At 38.9% G+C, this 21,394-nt stretch overlaps 1 protein-coding gene across 4 annotated transcripts in view; it reads right to left on the bottom strand.

Moving 5' to 3' along the window:
• Positions 1 to 280: 280 nt before the first annotated feature.
• The window catches only part of Traf5 (TNF receptor associated factor 5), a 44,730-nt gene continuing 23,616 nt past the window's right edge, over positions 281 to 21,394 (bottom strand). For all 4 annotated transcript variants that reach the window (XM_027934727.2, XM_071600100.1, XM_027934726.2 and 1 more), the window contains 10 exons: positions 20,424 to 20,642; positions 19,029 to 19,086; positions 16,303 to 16,404; positions 13,145 to 13,309; positions 12,474 to 12,551; positions 12,110 to 12,184; positions 8,919 to 9,011; positions 5,231 to 5,371; positions 3,672 to 3,840; positions 281 to 2,562 (listed from right to left, as the gene is read on the bottom strand). In XM_027934727.2, coding sequence (XP_027790528.1) covers positions 1,985 to 2,562; positions 3,672 to 3,840; positions 5,231 to 5,371; positions 8,919 to 9,011; positions 12,110 to 12,184; positions 12,474 to 12,551; positions 13,145 to 13,309; positions 16,303 to 16,404; positions 19,029 to 19,086; positions 20,424 to 20,641 — 1,677 coding nt within the window. In that variant the 5' untranslated portion in view covers position 20,642 and the 3' untranslated portion in view covers positions 281 to 1,984. The remainder of the gene's footprint in view (positions 2,563 to 3,671; positions 3,841 to 5,230; positions 5,372 to 8,918; positions 9,012 to 12,109; positions 12,185 to 12,473; positions 12,552 to 13,144; positions 13,310 to 16,302; positions 16,405 to 19,028; positions 19,087 to 20,423; positions 20,643 to 21,394) is intronic.

Consider the following 21,394-nt stretch of genomic DNA (forward strand, 5'->3'; position numbering starts at 1 on the left):
AATCTCTTATTTCTCTAAAAATGTCAAATTTGGTCAGAATTCAGACTAGTCAATATGTATTAATATGTTCCCTCATCTCCCATCCTACTGTGATCCTTATAAACCTTTTTCAAGGATGTTAACTCCAGTATTATGTCTAGAGTATTTTTTTTTCTTCATCAAAAACTGACAGTAGACAAAAATGAAAATTTAAGTCTTGTTTATACAGAATAAAAACAGTTCAGACCATAAGAGAGGAAAAATAGATTACAAGAATTCACTTTTAAAAAAATCACAGCTCTTCTGAAAAAGGTATATTTTTTATTCCTTAATCTTTGATCACTTAATCACTATTTCAGTGATTAAGGGACTCTGAACTGCTAAGCAAACCATACCATGACATATTTTATATGCATAGAAGACATTTTATGTGCATAAGATAGGTAATACTTTGACAAATTCACTTTTAAATGTTTTCGACATCAGCTGCTTAAAACTAATTACAACAAAATGACCTGTTACTCAACGGAGACACAGAGAGTGGCCTTGGACATGATTAAAAACAGAACAAACACGCAGAAACCTCTGGGTCTGGCATTGTGGGCTACAGAATGCATCCTGAGTTTGTCTGAGGTGATGTGTAGACCTTTAACTATATTAGAGTTCGTTCACTACAGTTCTTTCCATTGTGCACCTTTTTCATTGAATTTAATCCTTTGGCGTGATTCCTGCAATAGGAGTCTTTAGTATATTGGAAGTACCATAGAAGAGAGTAAGATTCCCGTAATTCCCATAAGCCTAATCATGTTTCTTCTTTAGAAAGTGTAAGATGCATGGCCATCACCCAAGTGAGCTGTTCTTCAGTGACCAATGGGTCATGTAACTTGTCCTTACATGCTCAGGAGAGCCAGCCCACATATGAGCAATGGTAATGGCGTAATAATTTATTTCTAATCAGGAAAACAGTATTTCAGTTTTTGTTAAAGTCATGCTTATCAAAAGTAATAAGGACTCATCTTGATTTATATATACACCCTTAGGTCTATATAGATAAAAGTATAAGATCATTTCTATTCTTTGCAAAGTACTCAGGACTCTAAAAGAAACTTCACAAGCTGACTAAATGCCCATTTTCATACCAATTTATAAATTCAAAAGGTCTCCAAAAAGAAAAAGGAGATACTATTTTCAGCAATCAGTTTTGGATTGGGAGTACTTCTGCCACTGGAAATTTTAATGGTTTTCTCCTTAGGTTTTAAATTCCTTTTACACATTTGTGACATTAGGGACCCTAATAAAATCTTCACTTTAGCTGGCTAGCTCTCTATACATTCATGTGCGTGTGCACACACACATACACACACAATATGTAATGCTTTCTGGTTTACTTCAAGAAGAAGAATGAAAATGTTTATACCATTTACCAGTTCTTATGCAGACTTTTGGTGAATTTCATGAAAACATTTAAGAGTGCAGTAATTTCCCAAAATTTAGTATTTAAATGAAAAAATTGGGTCCAAACTGGGCCTATTATATTGACTTCTAATTATGTCATGCACTACTTAACTGGAACAGCCTACCTTTGAAAAGAGGGCTTTTCCAGTCTTAAGGTCAGAGATAGAATCAACAGTCCAAACAATAAATACAAAAATATTTTTCAGTTGGGAATTCTAATACTTCTGTGTCCTCAACAACATTGAATACTGTAGAATGTCTGATACACCTCACTAAGCACCAGCAAAAGAGATAAGCCCCAGACCTGGTTTTCAAGAAACTTACCATCTTTCGTGAGATATAAAAATATAAATAGGACATTCTAAGATTTTTAAATTACAAACTTCACCAGAGTAGAATGTAAAAAGACAGCATTTAGACATTTTCAACCGACTTTAAACATTAAAGGCAAAAAGCCAAATACATTGAGTGAAGTCCAGCTCAATATGATAATCAAGTGAACCATGCTTTAGAACCCAAGAAGTTTTCCTATCACCCCAGGAACAGTGAACTAGAGATCCTCCAGATCAGTTAAATCCACAGCCACTTTCAAGAACAGGGTGTCATCTTTAATGTAGGTGTTCTTTGCATTCTCCAAAGTGGAATGAGCCACAAAGCGGGGACAGCCAGATGCAATGTTCATCTCCCCATCAGGTCTTTTAAAGCTGCTGCTATTGGGGTCAGCTTTGAAGGTCTCCATTATGTGGTTCTTTTTGCCACTTTGGTCCAGAAGCATCAGAGTTACCCTCTGCTTAAATGGCCACTGCAAGAGTGAGTCAAACTCTCCTCGCATCACCACAAAGTACAGGGACAGGTGGGTTCCCTTGCCAGACCCATCCCCATTCAGGTATGCTCTGGCACAGAGCCGATAGCCACAGCGGCTGGTGTAGAAGGGTTGACTGAAGATGGACACTATGTGCCCATCCACTGCCTCCTTCTTCTTCATCTTGTAGTCCGTCACCTTCCAAATGAGCTTTCCATTATAGCAGGCACCCTCCAGCAGTTTAAATCGCTCTTCATTTTTATTTAACTGTGCTTTATGAATATTAATGTGTGCATCATGTTTGTTAGTCTCCCCTTCTAAAACAACTGCAAAGGAAACAAACAAAAGGTTTCATCGCCTGAGAAGTTTCTTTAAAATTTGCCCAAAGTGGAATTGTATTACCTGAAGAGAAACAATAAAATTCTGACTCCTAACGATGGACTGAATTCAATGCCCATAAATGAACCACTTATTAATATTATTAATAATATTATCTCAGTGAACATTAAGTCTTTGCAAACAAAACAAAACAAAACAAAACACACACGTAAAACACACATACACAAAGAAATGTGTGTGTGTGTGTGTGTGTGTGTGTGTGTGTGTGTTTAAACTGGGGACTGAGCCCATGAGTGCTTGGCTTAATCACTGAGCCATATCCAGTCCTTTTTAATTTTTTTTTTATTTTTTATTTTTTTTCAAAGAGAGAGAGGCGGAGAGAGAGTGAGAACTTTAACATTTATTTTTCAGTTATTGGCGGTCTCAACATCTTTGTTTGTACATGGTGCTGAGGATTGAACCCGGGCCGCACGCCTGCCAGGTGAGCACGCTACCGCTTGAGCTACATCCCCAGCCCCAATTTTTTTTTATTTTAAGACAGTGTCTTGCAAAGTTGCTTAGGGCCTGGCTAAGGGCCTGCTTAGGACCTTTTGCTGAGGTTGGCTTTGAACTCATGATCCTCCTGAATCCCTGGGATTTCAGGCATAAACGCCTTGCTAGGAATGTGTACTCTTTAGAGGCTTGCCAAAGTGTAGATCAAACACTGCATTTGCATAGCATGAATTGACATGGTGAGTCCCACACTCTTCTAATCAGAACTCTTTTAAATAGCTAAACTCTTCTGGTTTTTTGACATCTAAAAATCATCTTATCACACTCTCCTTTAACTTTCTAATTTTCCACTCTCCTTAAAAATCACCACTCCCTGTTCTTGGAATTTCCTGGCCCATTTCTACCCCTTGCTGTTTCCACTCCCCATTCAAGCCTCCCTCATTTTTGCTTGAGCAGCCAGAATCTCACACTCCTTTTTTACAAATAATAAATTCAGCCATTGTTTATCCTGGAGAGATGTGATTATTCTACAAGATGTTTGCTTGTGTCATGCATACATGCCAATAAATGAATCACCAAAAGAGAAGTAAAATATTAGACATACCTAATCTTTGATCATTGGTTTCTAATAGGGTAATTTTCTGTTTCATCGTATCAATCGCTTCCATCAAAGGCCTTAGGTCAAATTTATTTTGTTGCTGGTTAACCATTTGTAATAACTGACGCACTTGAGCTTCTAGCCAAGCAGACTTGTCCATGTGACTGGCAAGAACCTTTCAGCAGAAAATGGATCATAACGTTAAAATAACTTTTAAGTCAATATTTTAGTGATGTGTTGAGATTAAAAATTTTCAACTCAAAACATTTCTCACTTAATCAATTAATGAAATGAAAAATACACAAATTCAGAAAAATCAATGAGGACTTCAGAGAGACAAGCTCCTAATTACCTTCCTCCTCTTCTCTTATCCCAACTCCTGTTCCAAATCTTTGAACCTTTCTTCTTATTTTTTACTCCTCCTCCAGTTTTTCTGTGCTTGTTTCTCTAACCCATCTTTATATGTCTTTCTCTGGTTGTCTCTCCTCTTGCCTTATCACTTCCTTCTCTTAGATGCTGCTTTCTAGATTCACTCCTGCTCTGCTATAAGGCAGAGTGTACCTGCAAACAGACCCACCTATTCCGGCCTGAGCACTGCAAGTGGAACTGAAAGCCTGAAAAGACCTAAATGTTTGATTGTTCTCTTAGGTGAAAGAGATTAAATAAAACTACCTTGTCCTAAGTGCCTTCATTCTAACTAGTTGGTCTTTGTATTAAACCAATACCAGAATTGAGAAAGTAACATATAATGGATTACTTTTTTAACATATAACTTTTTTTATACACACATAAACATGCATATATGTATATGTAAATATACACACATATTATACACACACAAATTAAATATGATGAGTAAGTATGAAAATTATATGGCCTAGATTTCTAGGTTTTCTGGGATAAACTAGATTTCAAATATACTAATCATTCTATATGTCTTGAAATCTTTCAGTCTGAATTTTTAATCATGATGAAGACATTATTCATTAGGAATCCATGTGTGATTATTTAACATTCATGATTTACAAAGTAATTTTTTCTATATTTTAATGATGCTTAAAGCATTTTCTCTCCAAGGGAATATAGTTTCACTTTGTTCCCTACAAAATGCAGAACTACAGATGCTCTCGAAGAATCTGAAATAAAATAACACTCACCCAACATTAATTAAAACCCTAATTCCCTAAGTTATATGAAAGTATTATATAAATATTAAATTTATTGACATTGCTACATGTGGTGGGCTTATGAAAGAGATGATCTTTATTAGGAAATAAATACTGAAGCACATAGAGGTAAAAGTTTGTAATATTTGTTGTGCATTCTCAAATGGTTCAGAAAGAACAAACTCACACACGTGTGTGCACACACACACTTGCTGGAGGGGGAAAGGTGCAAATTAAGCAAATGGGACAAAACATTGACAATGGATGAATCTGGGCAGAGGACATGTTATTTGCACCATCTTATTCTTATCGTTTATCTATATATTTAAAATTATTTCCACTTTAGAAACTTAAAGAAAAAGCCAGATATTTGCATTGAGTAAAAAGGCCATTTCTCACCTGGATATTTGAGAGAAAGCTTCCATTTTTGCCAAATAACTGTGAAAACTGCTTGAATTCCTTTTCAAATGTCTTTACAGTTTCTGCTAGCTTCTGGATTTTACTTTCTTTTTGTTCTAGGCTCTTATATAAGTCAGAAATCTAGTAACAGGGATGTGAATGAAAAAAAATGAGGTCATTAAAATGTATACATTCCGGTTAAAACAGTCCTTGCAGTTAAGAATGTGTTTCTAGGGAAAATATACATAAATTCTAGGAAAACATTTGCAGGTGGTTTCTAAAAATCTGACCCACAGAATTTCTCATCAGCTTGTTCTATACTTAACCTATTATGATGGTTCAGCTAATAAAATGACATCACTTAGCTGAATTTACAGAACTTGTTCACTTCACCCATTTAAGTACACACTTATTAAACAACCAGAGTACTGATCACCATACCACATTATATATTATGTATATAATATATAACATAAATGTAATAATAACATATATGTAATATATGTAATATACATTATATATTATATAAATAAGTTATATATTATGTACGTAATGTTTAATATATATGTAATTTATATTATACATTATATGTACATGGTTTTAAAGTAATTTTTGCTATATCAGTAATGTTTAAAGCATTTTCTTCCCAATTTCTATCATACCCTTATATTTATTAGCTCTTTTAATCTTCAAAGAACCCTATAAGTTAAGGTGCAAATATTTGTTCCACTTTAAGAAGATAAAACAGAAGAGGGTTTAAGTAACCCGCCCAGCATATGAACTAGGAAGTAGTAGGCAAAACAAATGAGTAGTCTGTTTACTTAGAATTTGTAATCTATTTGGGGGAAACAACCAGAAACTTAAGAGCAATCCTTGACAATCCTTCTCTTATCCTCACATCCATTCAATCTGGAATGTTTGCCAACTTTTAACTCCTAAAACACAAGACTACAAACAAAAAAGCTCTTAAAAACATTTCTCACTTCCTCTCATTTCAACCTTCATTATTTCTCACCTGAGCTGTGACAAACAGCTTCCTAACTGGGCCTACATTACACCTTCTACCCCGATATATACCAGGAAGTTCTGTGGGAACTGGATTGATGAAGATTTCACAGTCCACTGTAACTCCAGTGATTGAATGGGTGTAGGTGCTTGATAAATATTTATTTAATAAATGAATGCATGAATGCTCTCCTTGTCTTTAGTCAATTCATGCTCCATACTGTGACCAGAATAATATTAAGAGACAAATCTGATCTCATGCCTTCCCCACTTAAATGTGTGTTCTTCTTTTACAGGTTACACTGGGCCCCCTACTTGATCTGCCCCTGGCTATGCTTTTGGGCTCATGCCCATTCAGAACCCAAGTTCAACCTGACCATCAAGATTACACAACTCCTAGTTCCCATCAGGCCCTGCTCACTCAAACACTTCCATCTTCATCTAAAACTACTGCTTTTTAAGCTGCCATTCAAGGGTACATCTTCTCAGAAATATTTCCTGACCAATACTATCTACTCAGATCACCCTATCTACATTCCTGTGTATAACTTATCCTTACCACTCTTAAAACTTGCTTTTGTTGTTGTTTTGTTCCTTTTACTCCACTAAACTGTTTCTTGAGGCTAGATCTCATTTATTTATCACCAGGGCCTAGCACAGTCCTGGCATACAGAAGGCACTGCATGTGTGTCTGATGAATGCATGCTTAAACTATCATAACAAGCTCTTGACCTTGGGCCTCAGAATCTTCTTTGTAGACCACTGGGGCAGATTTCTACTTAGAACCAAAGCAAAGTCAGCATCCCTTCTCCCTGCCATCACTTCTAACCTGCTCTTGTTCTTGTGGAGTCCATCTCAGTAATAATTATTAATAATAATTCCTATGTTCCCCACCTTCCAAGCTTACAGCAATCCCTTTCAACCTCAGAATGTCTCTCCATGCTCCCTCGCCATCCCATTGACATGAGCCTTCACTACCACCACCTCTAGCATCTTGCCTCCACTTAATGCTTATTATGTACCAGGCACTGTACTTAGAGCTTAAATAGAGTATGTCATTTTCCTCTCACCAGAATCTCATTTACAAATTAGGAGACAAGGGAAGAGAGGTAAAGTAGCTTGTCTGCACTCGTAGCAGTCTTCTGGCTCTAGGGCCCTCACTCTTAACCAACTGCCATTCTATTATCAGCTGTCTTACTTTTAAAAGCCAAATAATTAGATGGCCAAGTATTTTCCTATTTAAAAACCTCCGTTAACTCCCTGAAAAACATTAGTTCAAACTTTTTACCTTTAAATCCTTTTTGAAAAAAGGCAGAGTGTACATGAATAAAACAGGACTTGAACGCACAGTGAGTGCTCAACACTTCTTAGTTTATGTGGAAGGCCATCACCATCTGGATCCAACACATCTGTCTCCAGCTGTTCCCTGTCTCACACTCAGGAGCCCTTTTACCAAAATCCCACTTCCTTAAACCAGCGGCATCTCCTATGCCTCCTTGCCTTGGCACAAGTTCTCTCCTTCTGTGTGTCCTCCTTCCTCAATCTTAACTAACAAATCTTTTCTTTCTTCAAGATGCAACTGGATATCTGATATTGAAAAACCCTTCCCAACTTTTGTAATTTTCTCCTGCCACCTCTGAACCCCAGATGGAGTCATCACATGTCCCATGAGGCATAATGTCTCTGAGTCCTTCATGGTGGAGGCTATGTCTTCCTTACTCAGTGTTCCTAGAAGTGAACACTGTACATGATTTATGGTAGATGTTTGTTGAACGAATGGATGGATGAATGAGGCAACTGATATAGCAACAGCTTACAGACAGATACTAGGCAACATGCCTCTTACCAAAGTTAACATTTAATCAGTCTTTCTACATTTTACCCCAGAGTTGACTTTGGAACTCACATATCCACTTTAACATGGAATCAGACATCAGAAAGTTATTTCAGTAGTAAAATCCAACTCCTTCTCTGACAGTGGATGGTCTTTTTCCCAATGTGGGCTTGAAAAGTCTGAGATGTTACAATGAAATAACTCATAATAATCACTTATTACAATCAGTATTTATTGAGGTCTACTATGAATGCTCCAGGCTAACAGTAAGTGTTCACACATATAATTTCAACTGATAATCACAACTCAGTTAAATTAGTATGTATATATGAAATAAATATGCATTTATCAGTTTGCAAAGATTCTCAAAGGAAGTTTAGACTTACTACAAAATTTATAGTTCCCATAGTGCCTAGAACAGATAGTCAACTGCTGTTTTATAATAATATTGATTTAGTTTTAAAACATCAAACACCTACTGCATGCCAGGTAAGAACTGAAAAGTGTGTGGACAGGCTATGGTGAGGCCGTACAGTACACCATAAAGCACACTGGATTTAAAGTCAGAGGAGATGGACTTGAGATTGAATTCTGCCACCTATCAGTTACAAACATATCAACATTTCTTTGAGCTTGGTTACTTCATCTCTTAAATAAGGGGGTTAAGATCTCAAAAGTACCTTCCAGTCCTAAGGTTCTATAATCCTATGAGCCTGTCTGGCCACTGGTAGAAAAACATCTATCTCCAATCAGCTTACACTGAACAGAGAAGAATGTAAAAATAGCAACATAAAACAGGCAAACCCCAGCAATTGGCTTCCCTTTATCCGTGAATTCTTGAAGACTTACCTGTTCTTCTAATTGAAAGTTCTTTTCTAAAACCAGAAGCATGTGTTCCCGCAAGGCTAAATGTTCATGCTCCTGCAGGTTCCCCCGCTTATCCTTCAATATGGAAAGAAAAAGAAGTCCAGTGACTGAGAGGCTCCAAAAATAAGAAAAGCAGTGGAATATTTTGCTAATGCAGTAGCTTAGCAACTTTGCTTGCTATAAGAGTTTAAATATGCAACCCTCCCTAGGTGTGTTGCTGGAAAACTGACTCCACCAAGTCTCGTTCCAGCCTTTAGGGTTCTATAGTACCCATGAGGCAATCTTAAACTTACTTACACAGAGAATCAGTGAGGCAACTATCAAAATTCTCAGTGCTGATTTTCTTACTTGCCTTCAAAACCATAAAATACATTTGCAAGAAGAAATGGTTATTTCTCCCCCGATCATTAAAATATTAATTTGTTGGTGGTACACACCTATAATCCATTACTAGTAAAAACAAAGGTTAAGTGTTCCACATATTCTAGGCAAACATTTATAATTTAAAAAAACTTTAATAATATACATTTCTTCAAACCATTTTCTTCCTTTATTTTTGCTGGGGATTGACCTCAGGGCTTCTCACATGCTAATCACACACTTTCCTGCTAAGCTACACCCACACCTCCGTTTTTAAAAATTAAAAAAAATCTGTGTTTATGTCAAACAATATAGCAAGATGTAGATTAAAAAGTAAAAGGCTCCTTCTCTCCATCTTCATACCCAATTCTCTAATCTATCTCACCAGAGTCAGTAAAAGCACATATACTTTTTAACATAAATGAGAGCCATTTCTTTATCCTATATATAGCAAAAATGAGATGCTATTTCTTTTTTTCTATTTATCTCATTCTGTTTATGAGATGCATAGTATTCTAAAATATTAATATATAATTATATAGTTGGTCCTTTAATGATAGACTCAAAGGTTGTTGTGTTGGGGGGGGGTTGCTATACAAACAATGCTAAAATATGCACTGTTGTGTGTGCGTGTGTTTGTTTATGTGTGTGATCACTGTACACTTATTAAAGGATTTCTATAACAAATTCTTAGTAGCAGAATTACAGGGTTAATATATAGGTTCTTTTTTTTTTTTTTTTTTTGGTTTGTGTGTTTGTGTATGATGCTTGGGATTATTGAACCCAGGGCCTTGGACATGTCAGGCAAGCACTCTACCAATTGAGCTATATGCTCAGCCCTGGGTTCATTTTTAATTTTCATAGATATAATCAAACTACCCTTGAAAACAACTACATACTATACTTTTTTTTAGTCTTTGTCAATTTGATGGTGAAATTATATTTCCTGTTATATTTATGTAAGAGTGAAATTGAGCACCTCTTCTTACATCTATCAGTCAACTGGATTTTTTCTGAAACTGCCTATTTTTTCCTTTGCCTACTTTTCTATTAAGTTGAATAATTTATTCAAATGTAATAATTCTTTGTATAATAAAGAAACAATTCCCATTTTTTTGGGGGGGGTCTGGTCATGTTGGAGATTCTGCCCCCTCCCCAAATTTGTGGTTTGCCATTTGACTTTATTATTTATAGTATTTTAAAAATCCAACAGAAGTTTTAAATATTTGTGATTAAATTTATCAAAATGACGACTTCTGGGCCAGGGTTGGTGGTACACACCTATAATCTCAGCGATTCTAGAGGCTGAGGCAGGAGGATCTTGAGTTCAAAGCCAGCCTCAGCAATTTAGCAAGATGCTAAAAAACTATGTAAGACCCTATCTCTAAATAAAATATTTAAAAAAAAAACTGAGGATGTGGCTCAGTGGTTAAGTGATCCCACCCCGCCCCAAAAAGATGATTTCTGGTGTTGTACTTAGTCATCTAAGAAAGGGCTTCTTTATTTTAGGGAATGAAAAAAATCCAGCCTGGTGCAATGGCACACACCTGTAATCCCAGTCTCAGCCACTTAGTGAGACTCTGTCTCAAAATAAAAAGTAAAAAGGGCTTGGAATATGGCTCAGATATAGAGCACTCCTGGGTTCAATTCCCAGTACCTCCCCCTCAAAAAAAAAAAAAAAAGAGGAAAAATTCACTCATCTTTTTTCTAGTATTTTTAGAATTTATTAAATAAACTTTATTTTGGAGTTAGATTTTCAGAAAACCTAGAATGATAATTCAAAGCAAGATATATTTAAATATCTACAACTTTGATCCATCTGAAATCTGTTAAAAGAGTTGAAGTAGAGATCAGACTCCATTTTCTTTTATTTTTAATTTATGATACATAATTTATTGAAGAATTATTTTGGATGCATTTAAAAAAGCAACAAAATAAATAAATTTTCAAAGCAATAAAAAAGCTACAAAATAAGTTTTAAACATGATTTTAAGTCACTTTTCTTCAAAATAATTGGTGATATATAGAGTACCATAGGACCAAGATTTGTAACAATGGGACTCTGGAAGATTCCGAAAGGTGATTAAAGAAAGTAGAGCCAGAATTAGAAATTATTACTATGATGGTTAATATTATGTGTCAACCTGACTGAGCTATGGTACCTAGTTGTTTGGTCAAAACTCATCTAGGTGTTGCTGTGAAGGTATTTTGTAGCTACCTTCATAGCAACACCTAGATGAGTTTTGACCAGACAACTAGTTGTGATTAACACAGTTGGTGGACCTTAAGTGAGTATTATCCATGTGCAGTGTGGGTGGGTTCCATCCAATCAGTTGAAGGCCTTACCCAGAAAAGAATTAAGTTTTCTGAAGAAGAAGCGCTGCTCCTAAAGACCACAACACAGAAATTCCAGTGAGAGTTTCCAGATCCCTGGCTTGCCTAACCCCAACAACTGCAGGAGCCAATTCCTTAAAACAAATTCCACCGTGTGTGTGTGTGTGTGTGTGTGTGTGTGTGTATTAAGTTCTGCTTTTCTGGAGAACCCTAATCTCGAAGTTCTCAAAATTCTATGTCCTTATGCATCCTGAATGAAATCAATGAGTATAATGGACTCACCAAGTGAGTTTACAGAATAGAATGCAAGGAAGAAACAAAAAGTCATCTCCTGGGGCTGGGGTTGCAGCTCAGTAGTGGTACAGTGCTTGCCTCGCATGTGTAAAGTGCTGGGTTTGATTCTCAGCACCACATTTAAGGAAATTAAATAAGGGTCCATCAACAACTAAAAGATATTTTTTAAAAAAGACATCCCATACCTTTACTGTACAGCCATAGTGCTTAAAAGGACAGTCTTGTTCGGCTTCAGGACACACAGCCAGATGTTCATTCACCTGCAAAACAGACAACCTTCGGCTACAGAGACTCGCCTCTGATTATTCAACTGTCTGGTATACCTGCAGCAAGCAGGGAGTCAGGGGTGGCTTGGGAGGAATGGAGGGACCGGGACAAGGAGAGAAGCTGGTAAAAACTAGGATGAAATCTAAGAGTTCTTAGAGCAAAGAAAAGGGAAGCTAGACACACATTTACCATGGGCCTTTGCCTATGGAATTTTATCAAACACCACAATGATTGCTTAAAACTTATCTTATATAGAATCTACAGAGAGGACTATTTAGTCACCTTAGTTCTTGGAATAATCTGCAAACACTTGTTGGGACAAGATACTGGGTACTCAGGACACAAGTTTTCTTCATGATTCTGAAAGAGAGAAAGTAATGAAAAACAGAGAAAGTCTCTTTTGTGGCCTCATAGTGATTGTAGGCTTGTCTCTTTGGGGATATATTTCATGTGTCTTGCTCTCCACAGGAAGTTATGGCCTAGTTCCAAAAAAGTTTGCTTTCTGAGTGTAAATGAATTCAATTTAAAATTTAATTTGTTGATTATTCCAAAAGAAGGTTAGAGGGCATGGGGTTCAAAGAAGGCAGCCTGGGGAATTACCAGTGTGGCTGCTCTGGCACATGTGAAAGGTACCCATGGTCTCTTTTGCCTGCCTACATCCAGCCTCTGCAGCTAGATTACACAATCTGGAGTGTAGCCATTAGCGTCACTTCCCTGTGATCCAGGCCTCACGCCACTCCAACCACACTCACACACAGCAGGTGTTCAAGTGCTATTTTTGCCAATGATCAGTGAACAGAGTCCTGCCAGCAAGAGTCTTTCGAACTCAGATAATCTCACTCTATAGACCTGATTCTGTACATAAATAAATGCAGAAACGTGCTTCTGGTATCCCACCCGCCTCACTGCAACCACTCGGAACACAGCCCCACAGAGACAACTGTGCTTCTTACCTGTAGGTTGATCACTACCACATCCTTTTTGCAATAAAGGCATTTTTCCTCTCGAAACTGACAGTATGCGCTCAAATGCTCCTTCAAGTCTTTCCGTAGGACTGCTTCCCGACAGTTCTTGTTAGAACACTGCACAGCTTGAAGCAAGCACTGCTGAAGGTGGTCCTGTGAGGGGTAACAACAGGCTGCAGAACAGGGTGGTGGGAGGGACCAGCTGGAGGTCCAGTGAGGGCAAGAGAAGAGGGGCGCAGCTGGGCAGGAAGGCTGGCACAGGGGAGGAAGGGGCAATATTTCCCCGGCTATCCCTGAGGACACCCACTGCATCTGCTAAGGACAGGGCATGGAGAGGGCTGCTGGGACCGAAGCTCTGAAAGCTAGCCTTGTCTAGTGGGAATCAGGAGAAGGGAAGGGAAATTCATATCCCATTTGTTTTAGGTGATCTAGGAATCTGCTCATTTTCTCAGGTCAGTCCTGGGATATTTTCCTTAGGTTTGCCAATTAACTTGCCAGTTCTTTGAGGACATTTTTTGTTTCTTTTGTTTACTCTCCATCCCCAGTACCTCATACTGGTTTGTGCATAGCAAATGGTAAAAGACAGAAGGAAAAGAAGGAAGGAGAAAGGGGCATCTCCTAACTCAAAGAAGGAAAGTAAAGAACTAAGAAGAAGGAAAGGAAGGTGTTCTAGAAGTGGTTAAAAGAAAGAGAGAGAGGAAAACATGAGCTCATGGGCCAAAGGTAACAGGAATGGTCAGACTTATAAAATCAGGAAATATTCTTGCTGGGCACGGTGGTGCACACCTGTCCCAGCGGTTCAGGAGGCTGAGGCAGGAGGATCGTCAGTTCAAAGACAGCCTCAGCAAAAGCAAGGTGCTAAGCAACTCAGTGAGACCCTGTCTCTAAATAAAATACAAAATAGGGCTGGGAATGTGGCTCAGTGGTCAAGTGCCCCTGAGTTCAATCCCTGGCACCTCCACCGCAAAAAAAAAAAAAATCAGGAAATATTCTTAACTAGAACCTTAGAGATTAAGGACATGATAGTGTTCATTTTAGGGTTCTTCATGTTCCAGATTTTTAAAAGCAGGCATATCTCAATAAAAACCATTAGATCATTGCAAGTTCTTGTGATGCTGACAAGGTACCAAAACCTTAGTGAGCTTGTCTCCCTGTAAATCTGCTTCAGAGTTGGCAAGCTAAAGCCAACTGGCTGCATCTGGCCTGGCTATTTATCTTTGTAAATAAAGTTTTATTGAATGTCTATTCATTCACATACTGTCTATGGCTGCTTGCTTCTAATGTGGGAAGGCTGAGTAATTTCAATAGAGACCACATAGCCTGAAGAGCCCAAAATATTTACTGGCTATCTCTTAGCAGAAGCAGTTTGCTGACTCTTCTCTGAAGGAAAAGAGCAGCTTTTTTCAACAGCAGGATAAAGATGATAGCTATTTTTCTTTGCTTCTGATAATAAGAAACAAATGGTTCTTTTTTTGAGAGAGAGAGAGAGATAATTTTTTTAATATTTATTTTTTAGTTTTCGGCGGACACAACATCTTTGTATGTGGTGCTGAGGATCGAACCCGGGCCGCACGCATGCCAGGAGAGCGCGCTACCACTTGAGCCACATCCCCAGCCCAACAAATGGCTCTTATAATCAACATTGAAATTTCCAAATTTCATTGAGACAACACACTCAGTCAATAGTCATCAAAATTCTGCTACCTGTAAGATCCTATACCTTGCCACACAAGGGGGAAGCGGACAAGAAATAAAAGGAAATTGCGGGAAAAGGAAAAAGTAATCTGATAGGGGAGGGACTTTCCAGATGGAGGTAGTTTAGGGGTGACATCTCTCACTTGCTCTCTCTCTCTCTTTTTCTTTTTTTTTTTTTGGTTGGTACCAGGGACTGAACCCAGAGGCACTTAACCACTGAGACACATCTCCAGCCCTTTTTTATATTTTATTTAGAGACAGGGTCTCGCTGAGTTGCTTAGTGCCTCACTAAGTTGCTGAGGCTGGCTTCGAACTTGTGATCCTTCTGTCTCAGCCTCCTGAGTCACTGGGATTACAGGTGTGCCCCGCCATCACACCTAGCAGGAAATTAAAAACAAAACAAAACAAACAAACAGGTTGAAAGAAACTAGCCCCTGTTCTCTAGCAGCCTGTGGTCTGGTCACTGTGGCTGTCTGATACATATTTGAGCCTAATTTTCTATACAGGCTTAGTGACAAGAAAGTTGGATTTGAGGCCTCCTTCTAGGCCCTGCCATTTACAGCAAGTAGCCAAGAACCGTCACAGGAAAGCAAAAATATTCTGTGAGCCTCCAAAGCACTCCTTGGGTTAAGAAGGAAATCATTTACACATTTATTACCTCAGTGCCTGGGGGACTTGGAGGCTTGATAAAGAAAAGGCTGAATCATCTGAAATAAGGGTTCCAAACTGTGTGGGTGTAAAGGGAAAATTTCAGCAGCCTCCAGGCAATTCCCTGGAAGCTGGTGATGCCCGAGTCTTCCCTCATTCAGTGTGATCAAACCTGATATGGGCCTGGCAGGGCCACATTTCCAGCTTCCCACTAATAGCCTTCTCCTGCAGAATGAAAGAAATTCAAATCTTTTCACCTACACTTCCCCTGTATACCTGTTTGCTGGCATCTCATATCAATAGCTCACCTTTAAAAACTACATACTACTTCTTTCTGGTCTCTGTGATCTGCCTTAGGTCATAACTCTGCAGATCAGAGCCCACACACCACAACAACACACAGCAGATGCTTTCAGGGAAGGACCCTCACTATCATGTTTTTCTGCAGTCATGCCTGGTTCCTACCTCAGGGACTCCAACTCCTTCAGTTACCCCCAAATGACACAGTCTTGCTTGTGCATTCGTTTTGCCTGGCATGTCCAACACCCTCTGTTTTGGCTCAGGGATCCCTAACCCACCATTCAGGTTCTACCAAGTAAAGCATGTACCCCCTGTGTCCTTCCTACACCTTGGTCCTTGGCAGCTATATCACTGCCACTCACTGTATGACTAGCTGGGAATCCGCTGGGGCTAAGCCAATGAATTCCTCTCTCATGCTGACCCTGGCACTGTGGCATCAACAGGTTTAACAAATGTCACTTAAAAGAAGGCAAAGGTAAACATTGGTCCTAAGTAATACCAACCTGGTATCGTCCCAGAATAACCTTGGCATTGCATCCAGGAGCATTTTTGCAATATACGTATAAATTGAGAACTTCTCTTTTGCAGCAATTGTCTTTAAACACCTAAAAGATAAAGATGATAGGTTTTATTCCGATGCTGAACAGCAATGCAAATGAAGCTACTGTAAGTTTGATCTTCAAGTATATCTCTGAAGTCAGGTGGAAACTTCCAGTAGTTGGAATGGAAATATCACACTCACCACCACACTAAAAGAAAAGGCCATCTCAGATACATACATCCCACAAGCGAGGTAACTCAAGACTCAGTGCAAAAGGCTGCTACTGCTGGGAGAATCGCATGGTGAATTTGACCCTTCACAGTAAAGGTTAGGAGGTGGAGCTGTGGCCAAGGGTGATGCTTTCAGCTTCCTGTCCCAGGGTAAATCAGAGAATGTCCCTGAAGCTGTGCTGACTTGCTATTCAGCACTAACCAGGAGTTGGCAAACTTTCCCTGTCAGACAGCAAATATTTTCAGCTTTGTAAGCCACATAACAACCATCTCTATTGCCTTATTTCAACTTTGCCACACGCAATACTTACAGGAACAGGCATGACTGTGTTTCAATAAAACATTTCCAGACACTGAAATATGAATTTCATATACTTTTCATGTGTCACAAAAATTACTCATTTTCTGATTTTTAAAGTAAAATTTTATTTTGAAATTCAACCCCTTTTTTAAAAAAACATAAAACCAAAAACCATTTTCCTAGCTAACAGGTCATATGAAAACAGGTGGTGGACTAAATTTGCTCCAAGGTGTAGTATGCCAACCCCCACACCCCTGCCCCAGTCTTGTGGGTCAGACACTAGGTACAGCACAGTCCTCTGAGAAGCATTTGCAAAACCCATCATAAAGAGTTTAGAGAAGAAGCAAGGACATCAGACCAGGTGCTTGGAAAGGCCCCAGAGAAGGTAAAGCTTGGACATCCTGCAACACAATATTAGAGGAAGAAAACTGAATCTAATTAAGGGAAAGCTTAAGAGAGAAGAGCTTCATGATCATAAATTATACAAGAGTTTCTTAGATACAATACCAAAAGAACAAGCAACTAAAGAAATTGGACTTAAAATCAAAATAATTAATTTTTGTGTTTCAAAGTACACCATCAAGAAAATGAAAACAACCTACAGAATGAGAGAAAAATATTTGCAAATCATATATGTGATAAGAAATTTGTATCCAGAATACACAAAGAACTTTTATAACTCAACAATTACAAATCACCCAATTAAAAAGAAGGCAAAGGAGGAACTGAGGATATAGCTCAGTTGGTAGAGTGCTTGCTTTGCATGCACAGGGCCCTGGGTTCAATCCCCAGCACTTAAAAAAAAAAGAGAGAGAGAGGCAAAGGAATTGAATAGGTGTTTTTGCCAATAAGTATATGAAAAGATACTCGATGTTATTAGCCAAGGGGGAAAAGCAATCAAAACCACAAATGAATTCACTTCACATACAAGGGAAGGCTATACTCAAAAAGGACAGAATAGCAAATTTTTATGAGGTCTGGAGAAATAAAAAACTAGATGCAAGAGCCTATACATACACACACACACACACACACACATATATATATATATCACACACTACACATACACACTCACACACACATATAATATATATTCCATGTTGCATAATTACATCAAAATGGATTCTACTGTAATATATAACTAAAAAGAACCAATAAAGAAAAGGAAAAAGAGTGAATAAAAAAAAAAAGAAAAAAAGAAAGAAATGGTTCAGTTGCTTTGGAAAACACTCTGGCAGTTCTCATAATGTTAAACATAGAGTATGACCCAGTAATTCCATTCTTAGATAATTAAGAGAAATACATAGGAATACATAAACACTTGTATATGAATGTTTATAGCAGTATTACTCATTATAGTACAAAAGGGAAACAACCCAAGTATCCATTAGCTAATGAATGGACAAACAAAAGTGGTATACCTATACAAAGAAATTATATTCAGCAACAAAAAGGAATTTGGTACTGATATGTTCTACAACATGGATGAACCTTGAAAACAATTATGTTGTAAAATAACCCAGATACAAGAAGTCACATATTATGTGATTCTACTTATATAAAAATATCCAGAATAGAAAATCCATAGAAGCAGAAACTAGATTAGTAGTTTACAAGGGCTGAGGATGAGGGTGGGTGGGGAGTAACTACAGCACTGGACATGGGGTTGCTTCTTGGGGTAATGACAATATTCTAGAATTGGATAGTATGGTAGCTTAACAACCTGCAAACATACTATAAACTATGAACTCTACACTTTAATAGGTAAATTTCATGGTATGTGAATTATATCTCAATAAAGCTGTTAACAAACATATAATAAAAGGAAGTTTTAGGGATCAACCAGATGAGAAGGTGAAATCCAGGCAGGATGCTCCACTTCTCCCAGCAGCTTGGGGTGGCTAACGCTAGTGTAGGAAGGGGGTGAGGAAGAAGCAGGAGAGGAGACCTGGGGTGGAGGTGTGGTCAGCAAAGACCCAGGCAAGCTTCTCTCAAACAGGGGTAGGAGGGTCTGACTTGACCCGAAAACAGAGAAATAGAGACTCCAAGGAAGGTCCCCCTTGACCACTCTCCTTAAGGTCCAATTAAACACAGGATGCCAGCTTCTTCTTCACTATCACCCAGACAGATGCTAAGGCAAAGTAGTGATTTTCTTACCTCCTGAGATTTGATAACCTCCTTATCTACAGGGCAGATTGGCACTGCATTTAATTCTCTGGAGAGAAAAATAAAAATAGAGCCAGAATTAGGCATTTAACCTCAATTGCTTTTTTAAGAGCAGCCCAGTACTTGAGCTACACTCCATCCCTGGGTGGCTGGACCTTGACTTTGCACATGCTATTCTCTACCCAGAAGGCACCCCTGGGCCCCTCCTTCTTTCAGTCTACCTGAAAAACTCCCATTCATCCTTCAGTATGTAGTCAAGAATGGAGTCCCCCAGACAGTGTTAAATGCCCCTGTCCTTTGCCATAATCTATCTCCTTCACTTGATTGAGACATTCTAGAAGACATATATCAGGTCCTTTTCCACACTATACTCTAGCTGTTCACCTCCCTACACTAGAGCTTAGGAGAGCAAGTGATGAATGTATGAACATGTGAGTAAATAAGAATGTGCTTGATAATCCCTTTCAAAGTCAGCAGGATAAAACAACTGCCTTAATGACCCTATAGAAGCCCCCTTAGAATGCTTCTTCACCTCTGCTGACCTTCAAAATGGCATGACCCAGGCTGCTACAGTTGGGAGGTTGAATGTCTCCCAAAGGCCCATGTGTTAAAGGATTGGTCCCCAGGCTGGTTCTATTGGGAGATGGTAGAACCTTTGGGAGCTGGGGCCTAGTGGTAGGTCCTTAGGTCATTGGGGGCATGCCCTTGGAGTGGGATAGTGAGACCCAAGCCCCCTTCTCTCTTTTTCTTTTGTTTCCTGTCTGATAAGGTAAGTGTTTTTTCTCCACCACATGCCCTTGCCTCGATGTGCTACCTTGCCACAGGCCCATAATATCGGGGCCAATTGATCGTTTGGGACTGGAATCGCCAAAACTGAGAGCTAAAATAAGCCTTTTCTCATTATAAAGTAATTGTCTCAGGTGTTTTGTTATAGTGATGGAAATCTGACTAACACAGGGTTTATAGCTGACCTGGAGTGGGCAGCAGCCATGGCAACAAGTCCTTTATGGATGTGACAGCACCTTTACCTCAAGGAAAGAACAGTCAGGGAAGTTACAACACAGATGCTGTAAGATACAATCCATTCTTGATAGCCAACTCATGACAGACTGTGCAACTGGGTCTATTCTGCCATGCAAAATGGGCAGAGTCTGGGTTTTGAGAAAAGGTATATATCATAAGTGGCAAAAAGTGAAGGTTACTCTTTAGGCCCTCACAGAGGACCCCTGAGAAAGCTCCTGCTATCTATTGTGGTTCTGTGGCCAGCAACAGGAATTCCCAAAACCATGATTACAGTTGAGTGGCCCCGCTGACTCTTAGATGCCGGGAACACGCCCGCCTGGGTCTGGCCTGCTGTGGCTGGAGCTGCAGGCCCTGCCCACTCACCTCAGGGACAGGATGCAGTGCTGGCAGAAGCGGTGCCCACAACCCGTCTGGTGGGGGTTGTGAAGTACCGAGTGGCAGAAGGCACATTTGTAGCGCTCTTCCAACTGCTCCACAAACTGGTATTCTGTGTGGGGCTCAAAGTCCAAGGAGATGGAGTTGCTGGAATTCTGGCGGATGAAACCACAGGGGGCTCCTCCTTGTTCTTCTGAAAAAGCCATTCTGGGGAGTCGGGGGAAGAGAAGGAAAATTAAGTGTGAAAACACCCAAACAAGTACAGCCACCAAGTGTTCAATTACTTGTTTCAAAATTAGTGAACATCACCCGCACGCTCATTCTGTTATGATCTGTTAACAACAATAATAACTTCCTGCCAATGGGGAGGCTCCTGCAAAGGTGAGATGACCTTGGGGTACCGGGCCAGGAAACTGGTCCAGATGACCTCTAGCAAGATTCTCTGAGACTTTAGCTCTTTGTTCATTAACCTTTTATAGGATGCTACATTGTCATGTCAGTTTGGCCACATGTTTGGATAAAATATTGCCAGGGGTTAAGTACATTATAAGCAAACTATTATGGGTTTTTCTTCCAAAATCGAGAGAATTGAAACAGATGTTTTGTTAAAAAAAAAAAATTTCAGAAGCAAATGTCTTATACACAAATACATTTCTTACCATCAATCTTGATCTCCCCTCACTCCCTCACACGCACTTTCTTCCCACTCCTCTATCTTAACACACTGAATTTTTGTCTCCCCCTGGCCCCCGAAATTCATGTTGAAATCCTCACCCATGAGGTGATGCAATTAGAAAGTGTAGCCTGAGGAAGGTAAATAGGTCAAGAGGGTAGAGCACGCATGAATAAAATTAGTGACCTTATAAAAGAGGCCAGACAAATGAATTAAACAGACACTTTTCAAAAGAAGAAATATAAATGGCCAACAAATATATAAAAACATGTTCAACCTCTTTAGC

This window comes from Marmota flaviventris, chromosome 12 (assembly GCF_047511675.1).
Source record: "Marmota flaviventris isolate mMarFla1 chromosome 12, mMarFla1.hap1, whole genome shotgun sequence".
Lineage (NCBI taxonomy): Eukaryota > Metazoa > Chordata > Mammalia > Rodentia > Sciuridae > Marmota > Marmota flaviventris.